Below are 16,809 nucleotides of genomic sequence, written 5' to 3' on the forward strand. Positions count from 1 at the left end.
ATTTTCTTTCTACCTCTATATACTAACGTTCCTTAATGTGATACAGATGAGTGGTTTAACTGTGATTTGAATTTAGATAATTCAGGATTTTCCGTGTGTCTTGGATGGTGTGTATAACACACAGCAGACACTATTCCTAACTTTTTACATATAACAAAAAATATCTTAATATAAAGGATTCAACCTTATAGGGTGTGAAAACCTAAAAGTAACTCAAAATAAAACAGCACAACACTAAACTTTGTAACTCTTTTAGTCTATAAATAAGTATGTACTTACTTGTTTAACTTATAACTGCACCAATTTACCAGAATACGTTCTGCCAGAGAGCCATTTGACTCTTTATTGCTGGAGCCCGGTCACTGCTTAGTGGATATAATGACGCACAGATGTTTTCACTATCATCTAACGAGCAGTGTGATGCAGCTATAACCTACTGCAGAGACCTCCGGAGGAGTTTGTGTTTAAAATACTAATTAAAATGTATAGAGATGGCTGTGAATAATATTCATATTTAAATATAATTTAGTTCTTTGTTTCTGGAAGCTCCCAATTAATACACTCATCCTATCCAATCAGTGACACCTGATGCACCTCCACCTCCCTCTCAGCCAACAGATGCAGAGCTACGCACCCTCTGCAGGGCTACACACTCTCTGTAGGGCTACACACGCTCTGCAGGGCTACACACTCTCTGTAGGGCTACACACTCTCTGCAGGGCTACTCACTCTCTGCAGGGCTACGCACTCTCTGTAGGGCTACGCACTCTCTGCAGGGCTACGCACTCTCTGTAGGGCTACTCACTCTCTGCAGGGCTACGCACTCTCTGCAGGGCTACGCACTCTCTGTAGGGCTACTCACTCTCTGCAGGGCTACTCACTCTCTGCAGGGCTACGCACTCTCTCTGCAGGGCTACGCACTCTCTGCAGGGCTACGCACTCTCTGTAGGGCTACACACTCTCTGCAGGGCTACACACTCTCTGTAGGGCTACGCACTCTCTGCAGGGCTACACACTCTCTGCAGGGCTACACACTCTCTGTAGGGCTACACACTCTCTGTAGGGCTACACACTCTCTGCAGGGCTACGCACTCTCTGTAGGGCTACTCACTCTCTGCAGGGCTACACACTCTCTGCAGGGCTACACACTCTCTGCAGGGCTACACACTCTCTGCAGGGCTACACACTCTCTGTAGGGCTACGCACTCTCTGCAGGGCTACGCACTCTCTGCAGGGCTACTCACTCTCTGCAGGGCTACGCACTCTCTGCAGGGCTACACACTCTGTTTGCACTTTGTTTTACTTCATACATTTAAAATGTGGTTGATCCAACGTAGTTTCTTCCTTTATGTTGCCTCTCTCGAGTCAGGACTGTAACACTATAAAGACAATTAATGTCTTTGCCATATGTTCTTTTCTTTTTCTTTCCTCCCACTGGATGTATCCTGGAGTTTAACACCGCGTGCCTTCTCTGATGAATTGAGTTGTGTGTGTGTATATATATGTGTAGAGCTTTAGTGTAGCATTTCCTTGTTACTTGTTACAGTGGATTAACATTTTTGGGATTTTTTCTTCTTTTTCTATTAATTTAATATTGCAAATCTTTGCATTATTCTTTAAACAATGTGGGCTCCAATCTCTCAATCTTCTTACTTTAACTCCTGGAAAAAATTCTATTTAATATCATTTCGTGACAATATTTTTTATTAATTTCAGGGTAAGAAAGCCTCAGAAACAAAATGTAGACATCATGAGACATACAGTACAATAAAAACTCTCCACTCATGCATGTACACGATGAACACTCTGTACAAGTCTGTATGGCAGTGATTCACAGACTACTGCTAAATATATATTAATATAAACAAAGATACAATGGTAATGTACAGATTTACATTAAAACTAACACAGGATTAACAGATGAGCAGCTGTGAGTAAATGTCACTCTATTAATTGCAACAATGTTCTAGTGATCGAGTTTCTAAGTGATCTAAAGAGGTAAAAAGAGGCTTTGCCAGGAAAATCTAAGTTCCTTAAAAAAAAAAAAATAAATGTTATCGCTGGAAAAACATTTTTCTAAGTCACTTTATCTGTGAAAAAATGGGGAAAGATTAATTGTTGCTGTTGTTGTTGCAATACCTATTTGGCCACAAGAGGCTGAAGAGCATTAAAAGCAATACATTTCTAGCCAAAAGAAACAATTGGCAGTAATGTTGCTAACACACAACATGTTTACGGTGAATTCAGAACTTAAATCTCACCTGGAAGAAAACATGAATGCTTTTAGTCTTATTTAGAACATGTTGTAGAGATGCGCTTCTGCCTCTTGTGGTCGAGATGAGTATTACAACAACAAACACTTAATTCTGACAAAAAAAGGTTTTTCACCTGCCAAAACATTTTCCCCAAACGTTCTAAAGTCATAAACTCGAGAGAGAAAACAACTTGGATCAGTTTTAGTAAATGCATCAGCAGAATTATTTTTCTCACTGGCCTCTCAGACCTCACATATATTACTAATAGATCTGCTTTTAAATCTTAACCAACAAAATACATTTTATTATATATTTTTAATTTAATTTAAATTTAAATGTTTAATTTGTTTTTGTGCTGTTTTACATTATTTACTGCGTAAAAATAAAATAGTATTAGTTGTGATTGAAACACATAAGACCAAGACAGTCTACGGGCACGTTATTATGTACATATAATCAGTATTAAATACAAGATGTCCGTCTCTTTAGAGTTTCATCTTGGTGCTGTCAACATGTAAAATGTTAAAAAACAACCAACAAAGGCCACAGTTTCCTTCAGAAGTCATTGCAGCACAATGGTTCCACTGTCATGCTGCGTTCCAGGCAAATCACTGTTTATTGCTTTTAAACTTTTTATTAGCGATACATTTGAAGGAATAGCACAAACTGTAAATGCTGCGTAGCATTATTTCATGACTACAGTGTCAAAAAGCAACGTGCAGTATATTTAATTTAAGCATGGCAAGGCTTTTGTTTTTGTTTGGCTCTAAGAATGGCAACGTTGGTCAACGGCTCAAATATCTCAACTATTGGATGGATTGCCATGAAGTTTCGTACCGACATGACTTTGGTGATCTCCTGACTTTTCCTCTTGTGCCACCATGAGTTTGACTTTTTCTTTTAAATATGTCGACAGCTGTTGCATGACTTGCCCTGCAGAACATCGTGGCCGTGTGTTACTTGTGCAAGTTTCACCGATTTGTCATTTAAAAAAAACATTTTTTGTTATGCATCGATCAGGATTACACGTAGATATATACATACTGTGTAACTTTAAAATTATATAAACTTAAGGTGTTTATTATTGGTGCCGACAGACGGCTACATTAATGTGACACCAGGAGAATCTCAACCCTTGTCTTCAACTCATGCGAATATGCATTATCCCCCCCTTGTCTTTGACTTTGTATGTAATCGTGCAAAACTTCGCTTTGCATTTGGTGTTACCACACCATAAGTCTTGTTATAAAATGTTTGGATTTGTTAAATCTACTACGTACTTATTTTAAACAAAATAGATCCCACTCTTTGTACCGCTGCACAACAATTCCCCTTGGGATACGTTCTCTACTGGACCAATGGAGGGCATGCACATCAGACTGACTTGAATGAAATGCAGCATTTGAACCATTATAATCACCTGTGCTACCACCAGAGCAAACCAATCCTCCCTGACTACCTGCAGCCACATTCTGCCACCTTCATCTCCTCGTAAAGGTTTCTTATAGTGACGCGTCCGTTCTCCCGATACATGACTGTGATGGGGTCCAGTTTGATGGGGACGCAGCACGCCATGTTGGCCTTCTTGGGGTGCCTGATGTTCATCAGCGTCTGGATGAGGGCATGTTTTGACGGGGTCGATTCGTCCGTCAGCGGGTGGTAACACAGGCCTTTACATTCGAAGGCATCGTATTCCAGAGGCGCCACGATCCAGCTGTCCCAGCCGATGTCTCTAAAGTTGACCCTGAGGGAGGTCCGCTGGCAGTATTCCCTCTCTGCCTTTCTTTTCCTTCTCCATGGATGCTGCGCCTCGGGGATCTCGTTGGGAAGATCATGTCCTCTGTTCCAGTCGGCGCCAGAGTGTAAGATGGTTTCTTCTTCGTGGAGGATCATCTCTCTTAATTCCTTCTTTGTTTCCCTCCTCCTGCTACCGAAGTCATCTGAGAAGATTATTAAAGCTGCTGAAGTGTTATCTCCAACAGACACGGTCATATTAAAACATCCTGCTCCTTCTTCTCCACCTTTCGAGGCCACCTCACAGTCCTTCCCATCTATGACTACATCAAAAACAGTTGCTCCACGGCCCGACTTGATCCAACTCTGAACAGCTGTGGTCACATCAAACGTCTCCCACGTGCTCTCCAAACCCGCCACCTCTTTGCCCACCAGCAGTTGGGTGGTGGATGTGAAATCGTTGTAATCCACTTCATAGACTTTGATGGTGGCCTTAAAACCGCGGGAGGTGACCCTCGACCTGGGATCCGGGAAGAAGAAGAGCTGCAGTTCAGCAGTAGTGATCTTTTCATGGTTGGGGACGCTGACATTGAATTGCAGCCTGTGCTTTGACTTTGTGCCATCCGTCACAGAGAAAGGGATATCTGCTGGAGAGATACAAAGAGGTCAGAGGGGCCTGCTGCATGTCTTCTGTGCCATACTGTTGTAAACACTCACACACTAATCCTCTTTTTCACATCAGTACATAGTGCTATATTTCTATTTATCTATTCATCTCATTCCAATGTCTCATATATCATTCCATTTCCTTATTACATTAGTGTTTATAAGTTTAATATATATAATATAGTTTAACATGAAATAGTGCTATTAGCAAGCTAAGCTAACTAGCTTTCACTTTCTACGTGGATGCTAGTTAGCCTAGATTGCTAGCTTCTACTTGAATAAAATATAAACTTAATCGCACACAATGTTGAATGTTGTAAAGGGACAGATGTCTGAATTTGGTAATGGGTGACAAACAACGCTAACGTGTTTTTAATCAACGTATTTAGGCTACAGGGCTAAAACATGCTCCAGTGCATGGTCCTCAACATTTACCAGAATTTCCACAAATATGTCTCAAAACAGTTTTATCCTCGTAGCTGCAGTATCGTTTTAGTTTAGTTTGGCTTCAGTATAACTTAAATAAAGCAAAGCCAATTCTTGGAAAAATAGGCTTCACACACATTAGTCTTTGGAAGCAGTAATTAGGTTTTCATGGGACAATGAAATACTGTGGTGCAACTATTTAAAGACATAAATGCCGTGTGATAACAGTGGTTCCCAACCTAAAGATTGGGGCCCCCAAAATCTGAGAGTATGTGAGATAATCAAGAACCTGAGGAACTTTTGATCGCAGTAATCAGGGTTTGAGAGTAGACATTGAATCCTTTTACAGGGGTCACAGTCGAGAAAGGTTGGGAACCATTGGCTTAGAGCTTTATATAACTTAAAATCACAAAAATAAATACTAACTGAACAATTTAATACCAAGAAACCAGCTGTATAAACGACCTGAACTATACATTTGACAGGATAATAAAGTTTTCTTCACTAACAGATCCCTAGACCCGATAAGCTAGACAGACGATTATTGCACATAGTTCCTCACTCACACGAAGTTATACTCTATATGTACCTTGGACAGTGAAGCTTCGTATGACATCAGACTGAGGGTTTGCCGAGTTGTCCGAGGCGTACTTGTTGTAGAGCTCAATCATGAACTGAGGAGGGTAGATCTTGCTGTTCTCCTGAGGAACATCAGACAGGTTGAGTTTCCTCAGAAAGCCCTCCTTCATGGTTCCCAGGAGGTTCTTCATCCTGGAGTCTTCCTCCTCCTGAAGGTTGTCCTCTGACAGCTGAGAGTAGAGTCCATCCGAGCCCTCGCTCTGGATGTCATTATTGAGAGGTTTACAGGTGCAGGAGCCAATAGAAACCACCAGACACAAACACACCTGGAACAGAAATGATCTTGTGCTCTGCATTTTGAAACTAGATTATTTCTAAGCCCCTGAGCTGGCACAAACTTTACCTTCTTCCCAGCCTGAATCGAGACTTTGCAACGGCAAGGTTGGAAAATGGAGAGCCCCAATGCAAGGACCACAGTCCTGATGTCCGCTCTCATGCTCCCAGAGTAAACACGGGGACTTGTGTAGCGTGGCCAGGCTTATCACTACTATTGATGCCTTCTTTTAAGCTTTGTTATCATTAGAGGGCTGGCTGCTAATGAAGACACTGTAAACACTTGACAGCGATAATGAGGGAGGAAGCTATGAGGTTACTGACAAGCAGACATTTCCATAAAATGTATTTTCCCAGCATGAGGGTGAAAGTGTTGAGTATGACTGTGAATGTGCAAGAGACATAATCTTGTCAGTGACATAAAGCAGTCACAAAAGTAGCACTGTGAAGTAAAAATGATATATCTATATAACTTCACACTCTAAGGACATTTGAATCCAACTGCGCTATAACAGATTGAATCATACCATAGTGGCGAAATATCAGCATGCAGATGCAAAATAAGGATTGATACAAAAACGCGATTTAAATCTCTGAAACGCACCGATACAGCAAACAACATTTACATTGCAGCTGAAAGTTGCTTTAAGACAGTGAACGCAACGTCACCCTAACCCGGATGTATAGAAGTCTATGAAATTTCTCTAAACATGATTTATTACATCAGTAAACGTTATAACAGCGAGTTTATGTTCTCAGTTGTTTTGTTTCAAGTCTTCTTCAACACAGCATGATGTTTATTTAGTAAATGATGTTCCTATTTAAAGTAAAATAGACGATTAAGCAGGGTTTGCTTCAGGGCGGAGCTACCTTTTGATTGACAGGTCGCTACCACAGCGTAGGCCGGTTGTCATTTCACATTGTGTTTTCAGTTCATGAAAGTTAATTGTAACGTGGTGACGTGTTCAAACAGGAAATTAAATAACCAACGTATAATCTTTTCCTACTTTGTCTCTTCCTTCCTACAGACCACTTTGTGAGACGATTACAGGTATCACAAGTGCACGTTTTCAATGCACAAAATGCCTTTTACGTTAGAACAAATGTTTATAAACTGCTATAGGTTCTAGTGGGGATCATGATGGTGGTGGTCTTCACCACTGGATGATGGGATCCCCTTGTTCCTGTGGGGGCTTTGAGCCCGAACCACAAGCCAATGTGTCTGGGGACGTTGGCCTGAGTCCGGCCTATCTTGGAATGTCTGTCTTTCACCCATGCAGTCCCTCAGCACTTGATTCATGCCGGGTTTCATAAAAAATGCTTTCATTGTGTCCCTTTCAAACTTTCAGGAGTTCCTCTCTATGGAGTCAATCAGTGATGAAAGGCGACGACAAAATCCACTGGCACGGATACAGCCAATAATGTAGGCATGCAGGAGGAAAACAAACTCGGCAGGGGAAGCTGGACTGAGAAGGAACTGTTGTGAAGAAACTCAACTTTAAGTCAAATTTACTTAAATTAAGTTACATTTAATTTGAATAATATGCAGTAAAAACCTGGGTTTGGCTAATTGACTGGCCTTTGATGTCTGATATTAATATTATACTCAGGACTGCAATGGCCAATGTTTGAAATGTGTGCAACAAGAACAAGTCAAATTAAAGAGGGGGGGGGGGGGGGGGAACAAAAGTGAGATTAGGTGTAAATCTTGAGTTTCATTCATGGATAAGTTGCATAAAACTGTCATAAGTTATATTAAAAATAACTTTCAAGACTATTCACACATATAGAGAAGTCCTCTCACACATCTGTACCCAATCAAGCTTTTGTAAATATACACAGTCTATGCTTTATATACTTTTTATAAAACCTTAGGAAGTTATTAAGTGTCTTTGAGCGTATGTACAATTCAGTTTATTTCCTTACCAGGCATACATTATGTCACATAACTATTCAAATACACTTTTAGCCATATAATACAGTTATAAGGTCGGATACATTTATCCTTTATTACTCACCATGGAAGTCTACTGTTATTACAAACTGTACACGTCATCTTTGATCAACAGTATTTATGTATTAAAGGGAAATACTCAACAGCCACAGGAAGTACCATAACTTTCTCCTTTTAAAACGTCTCTTAAATTTACCCAAAATGCACCGCAGGTGGCAGCAACGCGCTGTTTTCTCCTCTGGGCTGTAACAGCCTCTACACAAAGCTTGTACAACAATAAATCTCAGTAGATGTCAAAATACGCTCATTATATACAAGATATAAACAAATGGCTATTGGAATATAGTTCAAAGAATTACCTCTCGTGCATGAGTAATTCTCGCTAATAAATGGGAAGCGTTCAATGGCAACAATGCGACACATCGCTTAAGAATAAGTACCATTTAGTTTGCATTAGTAACTACAGTATTTACACGGCGAGGGTTGATTAACTGTGCAGGATGTAAATGCAGTTCATCAGTGTGTGTCAGGAGTCCAGGTCTGAGACCAGAGGAAGTCAAGTCTTATCTTGTCTCATATTAAAACAGGCAAGATCACTTTATAAAAGTGAAAGTGTGCGGAAAACTTTAAAGAATACTTCACCCACTAAATGACATAAACACATAAACAGTCTCACGATTGCACGTGTTAAGCATCCTTCACTTTGGAGACATGCGATAAGCATTCAAAGTCTCACAGGGTGAGTCATTTATATACAAAAGGTCATTTTGGGGGTGAGATATTCCTTTAAAGACTAAAAAAGCTTCGGAAGGATCAACAGAGATGAAGATCGACCAGCAGTAGATACAATACATCAATACATTACACACACAGGTTTGTATTAAGTGCACTTATTTGAACTGCTTCTGGATGAAAAGAAAAATAAATGAAGGTGGACTGGGTGGAGAAAAACACATCTGTTAGATAAGTAGGGAAGAGTTGAGTCAGAGTCCGATGATGAGAGACGAGTACAAGATTCATAAAAGAGTTCTCCAGCCGAGACTCAAGGAATAGAGCTCTGCACGTCGTATCAGTTTATCCTCAGCTGTCGAAACATAGTTTAATCTTCATCGGTCCGGCTGCTCCGGGCCTACCGACAGGCGCAGGTATCCACAGACATGCCGGGGTAAACCTTGAGCACCATATTCCTGTTTGTATCCAGGAATAGAACGCTGAGGGGACTCATCTTCTCTGGAACGCAGCACGGCTCGGGGACGCCGGGGACGATTCCCACCGCTCTGACGATGCTCTGGATGGTGGCGTGATTGGAAGGACGCACCACCTGAAGACACGAGTGGGATAAAAAGGGATTAATGATGACAGAATTACTGTTACCTGTAGAAATAAAGACAACAAATCCATAAATATGCCAACTGATGCCTGAAAAGAACAGATTCATATTCACATGTTTTCTATAAGTCTCTTACGGAAGCCTTGAGAGACAAGTGAGAAAACATATTCTGTTTTATGATGTAGGTAGTTGTTTCTCTCCTGTGAACAAAAGGTTTTGCCAGAATAATCTATAAAGCTTCTTTAAATAATATCTTCTGTGAAACAGATGTTTGTTTTGTAAGGATCATTTTTCATTTTCGGACACAAGAGGCTGAAGTGCAGCGCGACCCCATAATTATGTTTCTCACTTTAACTCGTGGATCTGTTTCATTTTTTACTTTTTAAACCCTTCCCTTTGTTTTCCTTGATATATGAAATACGTTTATTGCTGATTGGCGTCAACTTCATGAATCATTCCTTCTCTTCTTACAAAACTTGATAACATAACTTGCATACTCACTCACTTCTATAATTCTATAATGATTATTAAAACAACACTTTTTTGGACAAATGATCCTGATTTTCTTTCACCTTGTTTCAAAGATGAAATTGTTTTTTTAAGGAACTAAATCTTTTTTCCACCAGTTTTGAAGTCATAAACACAGGACAGAAAACGACTTAGACCAGGCTGGCCACTCAGGGCTTCTATAGTTTCTATTTTCTGAATTCAAAATTCAAAAGAACCCAGTAACAGTTTCCGTGGCTCACTTTGGGTATGGGGAATCCACAGGCCCCGGCGCAGTAGTAGGCATCAAAAGACTTTGGCGCCAAGACCCACTCGCTCCAACCAATGTCAGCGAAGTCCACCCTGAGGTAACGCCTGGAGCAAACCCTGGGCTCGCTCCACTGCCTCCTCCTGGCCTTTTTCATCGTCCTCTCATCAAAGCTCAGCACCTGGGGCTTACCCAGGCCCTCGCTGCTCTCCTGACCCAGCTTCCTTCCTGGTTTCACTGCTGCTTTGGCTTTCGCTGGGAAATACGTGTTTTGCCAAAGTTCATGATTCTTCAAGGTGTTGTACTGGACCTCCGGTATGTTGTTGGTTTGAATCTTCAGAGGAAGCTCCCTCCGGATCCTTGAGGCTGAAGCCGAGGAGGACGCGTCCTCCGCTACAGGGAAGGGCCCGTAGCGCTGGAGAGACATGGCCACGCTGTTCGGCTCATCTATAGCTCGATCGTCAGCGTATATCAAGATGTACGGCGGGTTGGCTGGAGAGAGGTGCCCAAGGACGTGAGGGCTCTTCTGCTGCCCCCGAGGAGCCTCAGACTCCATGTCAAACTCCACTGTGATCACAAGCTCTTTGACATCCCTGGTATGTTTCACCACCGCCGTTATATCCCTTGATTGCCAAGAGCCTTTCTTGAAAGGAGCCAGAGTTATGTTTCCCAGCGATGCTGCAAAAGTTGAGTTTGCGGAGGATCCGTGGAAGAGGAGCTGCGGGGAGGGAGAATGCTGGAGGCCGGTGGATGGGTGGCGAGGCCTTCGGAAACGCCACGGTCGCTGGTGGTGGCGGGGCCGCTTGTAGAGGAAATGAAAAGAAGCAAGGAGGACGAGCTCTGATTCTTGGATGGAGGACAAGTTGAACTGGAATACGTCTTTGCCGTGCAAGACTCCTGGAGAAAAGAAATTAGAAGAAGAATTAAGTTATTCGAGTATTCTGAGAAAACTGAGCAAAACAACCATCCTGCTTTACCATACAGACGTGTTGTCTGAAAGAAGCCAAAGCCCTGAAAAGAACAATAAGGGCGACTAAAGCGATCAAGTTGCTGCCTTGAACCTTTTCCCTCCGCTATCATCTCATTTGACTGACATGAATAACAACATCCAAATACATCTTCTGCGAGATGTTGCTCAACACATCTGATTGACATAAGCGGCAGCATGGAAAATATTAAGCGTGGCACGCTTAAGTGCCTGCCTCACGCATGACCAAAAGCCTCATCCTCCATGGCTATACTCTTGAAGTTCAACCTTGTCTCCCACACTTCCACCGCAGCCTGAAAGACAAACATTGGATCGGTCCAGTATGTCTGTCGCAGACATATGGAAATGCTTATAGCAGAAAGAGCTCCTCTGAGGCTTTTCGCTGTGCAGCCGGTGTCTGGGTGTGATAATAGCCTCTTGTCTAACACCTAGACTGTTGCAGCTACCGGAGAACTAACAGTGCTCGAGGCTTAAAGTCCCCAGAACACTAAATCATAACACCGACGGAGCACAGAGGTGGAGATGTTTAGTCCGAAGGGGAGCGAGAGCGATTAGGATCGTGCACCAATGAAATAATTAAGATCAGAAGCTTTTTCAATGTGTTATTTTGTGCACAACATTGGACATATTCAAGTTTAATGTGAACTTTTCTGTATTTTTTAAATCTGTAAAAAACAAATCAGTCAAATAAAAGTGAAAGAAAATGAAATGAATTACATATATATTGAATGTCATGCAAGGATAAATAGAAGAACATTGTTATAAAACATATTTTGTAAATGAGAATACGGTATTGTGCAGATTTACCTTTTACTATTTTTAATTACTTCAGGAAATAAACAGTTTTTCTGTTTTCTAGAAGCTGTAAGTTTTATATTTACAATCACACGGGTATACACTCACTTTGTATGACTTGGGTGACACACAAGCATGCTTCAATGGACCAACATGTCTTTTAAAAAGCAGAAAAGTGTTGTTTTCAAATGTCAATTTGGACTTTTTAACAACATGCCCAATCTGAAAATACCTGAAATATTATTAACATTTATTTAAGCAGAGAGTAACGATGTACATGTATTTATTTTGACACATTATAGACGTTAGACTTCCCCACTAACACGCACAGTACCAGCAGTATCACGTCATTATAAAGTAACATTATTCATGGATTAATGAAGTCTGTGGTCACTCACTCCGGACAGCTCTGAAGCTTCTCACAGTGTTCGCGTCCCTCTGGCTCAGCGGCTCTTTACTGTACTTCTCGTACACTTTGAACATGTTGATGGAGACCATGTCGCGTTTTGCGCTTTCGTGCGCAAATAAGCACTCATCCAAAGGCCGCGGGACATCGGCACCTTGAGGCACGGCGTCACCAAGATCCTCAGATACGACTGTACCCCAGCTCGACTCCAAAATCAGTAACAAATGCAGAGTGGGAAGAAGCCGGCACGCCATGGTTGATGCTTTAGGAAATGATTCCATTAAAACACGTGGAGAAACATAAATAAGTTAAAAACTATTAAAAAAAGAATCAAAGAAGCGCAGCCTGTCTTCTGCTGCTCGATGCTCAGACTTCAAGCCGGAATCCAGGTAATCCGTGTCAGACCTGCACTCCACGGTTCACGATCTACAGCTGTTTCTACTATGGGAGGAGAACGAGGGAGGACGCACGCATGAAGCTCTGCTGCTAGATGACAGATAGTGACGCCTCGGAGTGCACAGCCAACGAGAGACATGCAGCCTTCTAGAAGAACTGCTTTCCACTTATGATCAGCAGCAAAGTTGAGAAACCTAAACTGTAAATAGTATGCAACATATATCCACTCAGGTAGTGTGGGGCCAGACACACAGATCATATCAGAGGTTTTAAAGCTGCAATGTTTAACATTAAAAGCGTATTTCTACTTTCTCTGGACTATAGTGTGGATACCTGACTTCAGACAAACATCAGGTTCGACCTTCTAGCCTGGTTATGATGCTATTACAAAAAGTACATATAAGAGATGGTTAGCACATTTCTTACTGAGGGTTTCGGTCGTGCATCAAACAGTGGCTCCCACTGTGTGCACAATGTTGCATGCATGTCTGCACAGTGTTATATTTTCACCGCTCCCTGTCAGTTAATATTCTAAGTATTGGACTACAAGAGTGTTACCAGCCGGCTCTTGGACTCAGATTCGGACAGAAATATGCGTCCCGAGCTGCACTCCAGTCCTGTGGCGTATGTTTCCCCCTCACTTTTACTACAATAAAGACGAGTCGGTTAGGACGCTTGTTAGCTTGGTTTGCTAACGGGTCAAGTTCCCACATTTCTGTCTTATAACTGTCAACAAATCATTCCTCTTCTGTTGAGCAGTTTATATCTGGCAGAGGACGGTTAAATAAAAGTTAATGGTGCAAAACATTAGCTATGATAGCTTCCTCATTTCTGGACTCATTAACTTCAAAGTCAAAATCTGTCAACATGGCTTTAGTCAATGGCACACATTTACATGTTTAAGTTCACCAAAGTTGAAGCTCAAGATGTAGGTTTTTGCTATTGGTACGAGTGATAAAAACAAAAACAGGGTACATTTTGTGTGTGGGGAGTTTACTGAAGATGCGTATCTCAGTCTCAGGATAGCAGATAACTTGCTAAGATGAGTGACAAGCAGACAACAGCAGAAAAAGAAGTGCCGGACGTCTTTCTAGGCTCTCCTCTGCTCTCTGTGTTTCTGATGCAGCACAATAGTTCCACTGTGAGAGAGACGGCAGCAGGCTCGAGCCCCACGGGTCAGACAGCTATTAAAATATCTCCTACTGGTCCTGAGGGGGATCACAAGGGGCTCTTTGACACCCCGTGTCTTACATTGGGTATGAAGGACTCTGCTGGGACTGGGATCCCTCTCAGTAAAACACTGGTGTGTTTAAAGTCCGTGCATCCGTCTGTAGCATCTGTCTCCACCCAAAGAGCTATCACTCAGCACGGGCTTCTCTAATTGGTTCTAATGGGGTTAGAACAACTAATGTTGCTCTTGTGAGTCTTCTTTTGATGGTGTTTCATGCTGTCCTCACCAGTAAAAACAACATTAATCATTTGATCAAACATTTAAAACGACCATTGCTTATGTTTGTTTTGTGAAAAGCAGCGTCTTGCGGTCATGCGAGTAACGACTCCTCTCTCAGAAACAGAGGCGACAGTAACCGAGCTTTGATTCCCAACCAGGCCCCTGGGGACCCGGGGTCCTGAAAGCAGCTTGATGTTGTTATGGTGCCACAAAACCTCTTAAGAAGGAGGTCAGGGAAGATGGTAGGGGGTACAAAGGGCATGACTTTGATGTTAGAGACTACGGTTCACATTCAACCTGCTACCAACAGCGACATTTGGCTTTCTTTTAACCATGACTGCTATGTTTTCAGTTCGGTTTGTTTCTTTGACTGTCTGTCAGCAGGATTACGGAAAAACTACTGGCCCGATTTTCATGAAACTTGGTGATAGAGTCTAGCACAAGTCAAGGATGGAGCACAGGGCGGATACACGCGTTGTGTTATTGGAAATTGTTTTGGCAGAGGTCTGCATGCTCTGATCTAAAATCTGAAATGCTTAATCTTTAGGCATTTTATACGTAAAGAGATTTAAGGTCTACGTCATTTACAGCTTGAGAAAAGGGAGCACAGAGTAACATCAGCCATTTTCATGCAGATGTACAGCACGGGCATTATAACCCGATATTTCTCAGTTATATCCCTCCACGCTCTCGCCAAAGCCACCAGACTCCATTGACAAAAACAATAATTTTACCTCGCAGAACACTGTGGTCTCTGTCGGAAAGGGCTGTCTCATAACAAGGTAAAGCTGTGAAAATATTCCAAATATAGCGTACACTTAAAATGATATTTAATTATTTTGGTGGGCCTTTTTTTTTAGGAGGCTAAAATACATTTTGCTGCTGCTCCTGTCCACCGCAGGACATTATTTAGCTTCTGTGCTGGTACTCCCGTCTGTTTCTCCAAACTGGGGGTGTGCAGACCATCATCTACTGCAGGTCACACACTGACTCTGGATAAGTACCTCATACAACCCCACTTCTAAATATCCAAACGATCCCTTTAAGGGGGGATTGAGCTCTCGCAATAGAAATGTTATTAGAAAGGTTTTCTTCCACCAAATCTAAGTGTAACACCGTGTGCTATAAGTGGTCAATTCCTTTGGAAAAGTTTATCAACCGAAGTTCAAACTAGGAACTTACATTGACGTGAAGGACTCTGAAGGAAATGAACGTTTCTGTCGACTCCTGTGTTCTCCCAAAAGAATCACGTACAATAACCTCAATAGAGAAGCTACACTTAGCATCTGTTGGGATAGAAAAAGTAGTTTTATCCTCACCTCTGTTGCAGAATCTCCCTCGATCTAGAGTACTGATTGCTGAGGCTTTGCTCTTTGGTTTTAGGGACGGAGACAAAACCTGACTTTTAACTCTAATGTATGAAGACTATGAATCTCTTATTGTGCCACCCTGCCTTGTGGAAATATGTCAACCAAAAGGCCCCAGCTCCGTATCGACCCTTCTGGTTTAGCAGCTGTAGCCACTGAGCCACAATTGCTTCACCACAGTGATTAGCCGCCACTTCAAAGGTAATTTAAACCCTCATGAGTACTTGTCACACCCACAGCAAACTTCATAAGACCTCTCACTTAACAGCTTTCTTGCAATGGGGGAAGTAGAGAAAAATGTCACGAACGAAGCTCATAATTTGTTGAATTGAAAACTGTTGCATCCAATGAGCATACATTCTCAATGATCATAAAGTCACCTCATTATCGAGGGTTTGCAGCCAGGGATCAAAGCAGCGCGTCCCGGCTCTGTGTCCCACACACGTCAGCCAGACTACCAATATAGCTGCTAGACAAAGTAGAAAGTGAGAGTAAACGTAGAAGAATAGTCATTATTAGGTGCTCAAATATTAAAACGAGCTTGAGGCTTATGTTCCATGATGAGCTATTTAAAAAACTTGTTCTATGAATAAAACTGCTGAATAAAGGCCTTTTAAAAAAAATATCTTTTTTGGAGCTGTGCTGGAAATATCTCAGCTCATCATGTTCTTGTGTTTGGATTGTTTAAGGAAAAGTTCATGACATTGCAGAAAGTTAGAAAGCCAATTCCATTAGCCAGTTAGCTTAGCGTAGAATACAGGAATACAGTGGAAACATAGATGAGAAGATTTTTACCACTCACCATGTCTGTACACTAAATATGAAGCTTGAGCAAGTAGCTGGTTAGCTTAGCTTAGCATAAAGACTGGAAAAAGGTGGAAACAGCTAGCCTAAATCTAAAAATCATAAGGCCTAAATCTGAAAAATCCACCTCTAAAGCTCATTAATTAACACGTTATAACTTTTTTATTCGATACAAAAACAGATGTAAAACATGTTGTGGGTAAAGGGGAGTTACATGCGCGCGTAGTTTACTTAGCTAGGAGCGTTGACTTCCTGCCATGAAGTTTAGCTCACAGAGATTAAACAAGATAAAGCCTTACATGTTATTAATGAGCTTTACAGGTGCTGGTAGGTGGGTTTTCCAGACAGAGCTAGGCTAGCCATTTTTTATGCTAAGCTAAGCTAATCAGCAGCTATGTCTAGCTGTTTAGGGTTTAGCTATTTAGGGTACAGACATCTGAGAGTGGTCTCAATCTCCTCATCTACATCTCAGTTAAAACTGTCAAACTATTCTGTTAAACTTCATCCTCTCCTGCCTCACTACAGATGTTTGCACATTGTTAAAGAGCTTTCCGGACCACACAAACAAGCGA

General features: G+C 41.8%; 2 protein-coding genes across 2 annotated transcripts; both read right to left on the reverse strand.

Annotated features, from left to right (window-relative positions):
- Window positions 1-3,710: 3,710 nt before the first annotated feature.
- gdf2 (growth differentiation factor 2) lies at window positions 3,711-6,016 on the reverse strand. The gene is made up of 2 exons (XM_029455578.1): window positions 5,671-6,016; window positions 3,711-4,633 (listed from the first exon to the last, which is right to left on the reverse strand). Exons 1-2 carry the CDS (start codon window positions 6,014-6,016, stop codon window positions 3,711-3,713), a joined length of 1,269 nt encoding a protein of 422 aa, XP_029311438.1.
- A 1,914-nt stretch (window positions 6,017-7,930) lies between these two features.
- Window positions 7,931-12,501, reverse strand: gdf10b (growth differentiation factor 10b). Its single transcript, XM_029455577.1, has 3 exons — window positions 12,213-12,501; window positions 10,027-10,928; window positions 7,931-9,268 (listed from the first exon to the last, which is right to left on the reverse strand). Exons 1-3 carry the CDS (start codon window positions 12,499-12,501, stop codon window positions 9,077-9,079), a joined length of 1,383 nt encoding a protein of 460 aa, XP_029311437.1. The 3' UTR covers window positions 7,931-9,076.
- Between the last annotated feature and the right edge of the window lie 4,308 nt (window positions 12,502-16,809).

This window comes from Cottoperca gobio, chromosome 19 (genome assembly GCF_900634415.1).
Source record: "Cottoperca gobio chromosome 19, fCotGob3.1, whole genome shotgun sequence".
In the NCBI taxonomy this organism is placed as follows: domain Eukaryota; kingdom Metazoa; phylum Chordata; class Actinopteri; order Perciformes; family Bovichtidae; genus Cottoperca; species Cottoperca gobio.

What these genes read in the sequence shown, in the direction of transcription:
- gdf2 (XM_029455578.1), bottom strand. Translation starts at nt 6,016, where the DNA reads ATGCAGAGCACAAGATCATTTCTGTTCCAGGTGTGTTTGTGTCTGGTG. An exon ending in ACGAAGCTTCACTGTCCAAG is followed by an intron (nt 4,634 to 5,670) that starts GTACATATAGAG and finishes TCTCTCCAGCAG; the next exon opens with ATATCCCTTTCTCTGTGACG.
- gdf10b (XM_029455577.1), bottom strand. Translation starts at nt 12,501, where the DNA reads ATGGAATCATTTCCTAAAGCATCAACCATGGCGTGCCGGCTTCTTCCC. An exon ending in AAGCTTCAGAGCTGTCCGGA is followed by an intron (nt 10,929 to 12,212) that starts GTGAGTGACCAC and finishes TCTTTTCTCCAG; the next exon opens with GAGTCTTGCACGGCAAAGAC. An exon ending in GTGGATTCCCCATACCCAAA is followed by an intron (nt 9,269 to 10,026) that starts GTGAGCCACGGA and finishes TCGTGTCTTCAG; the next exon opens with GTGGTGCGTCCTTCCAATCA.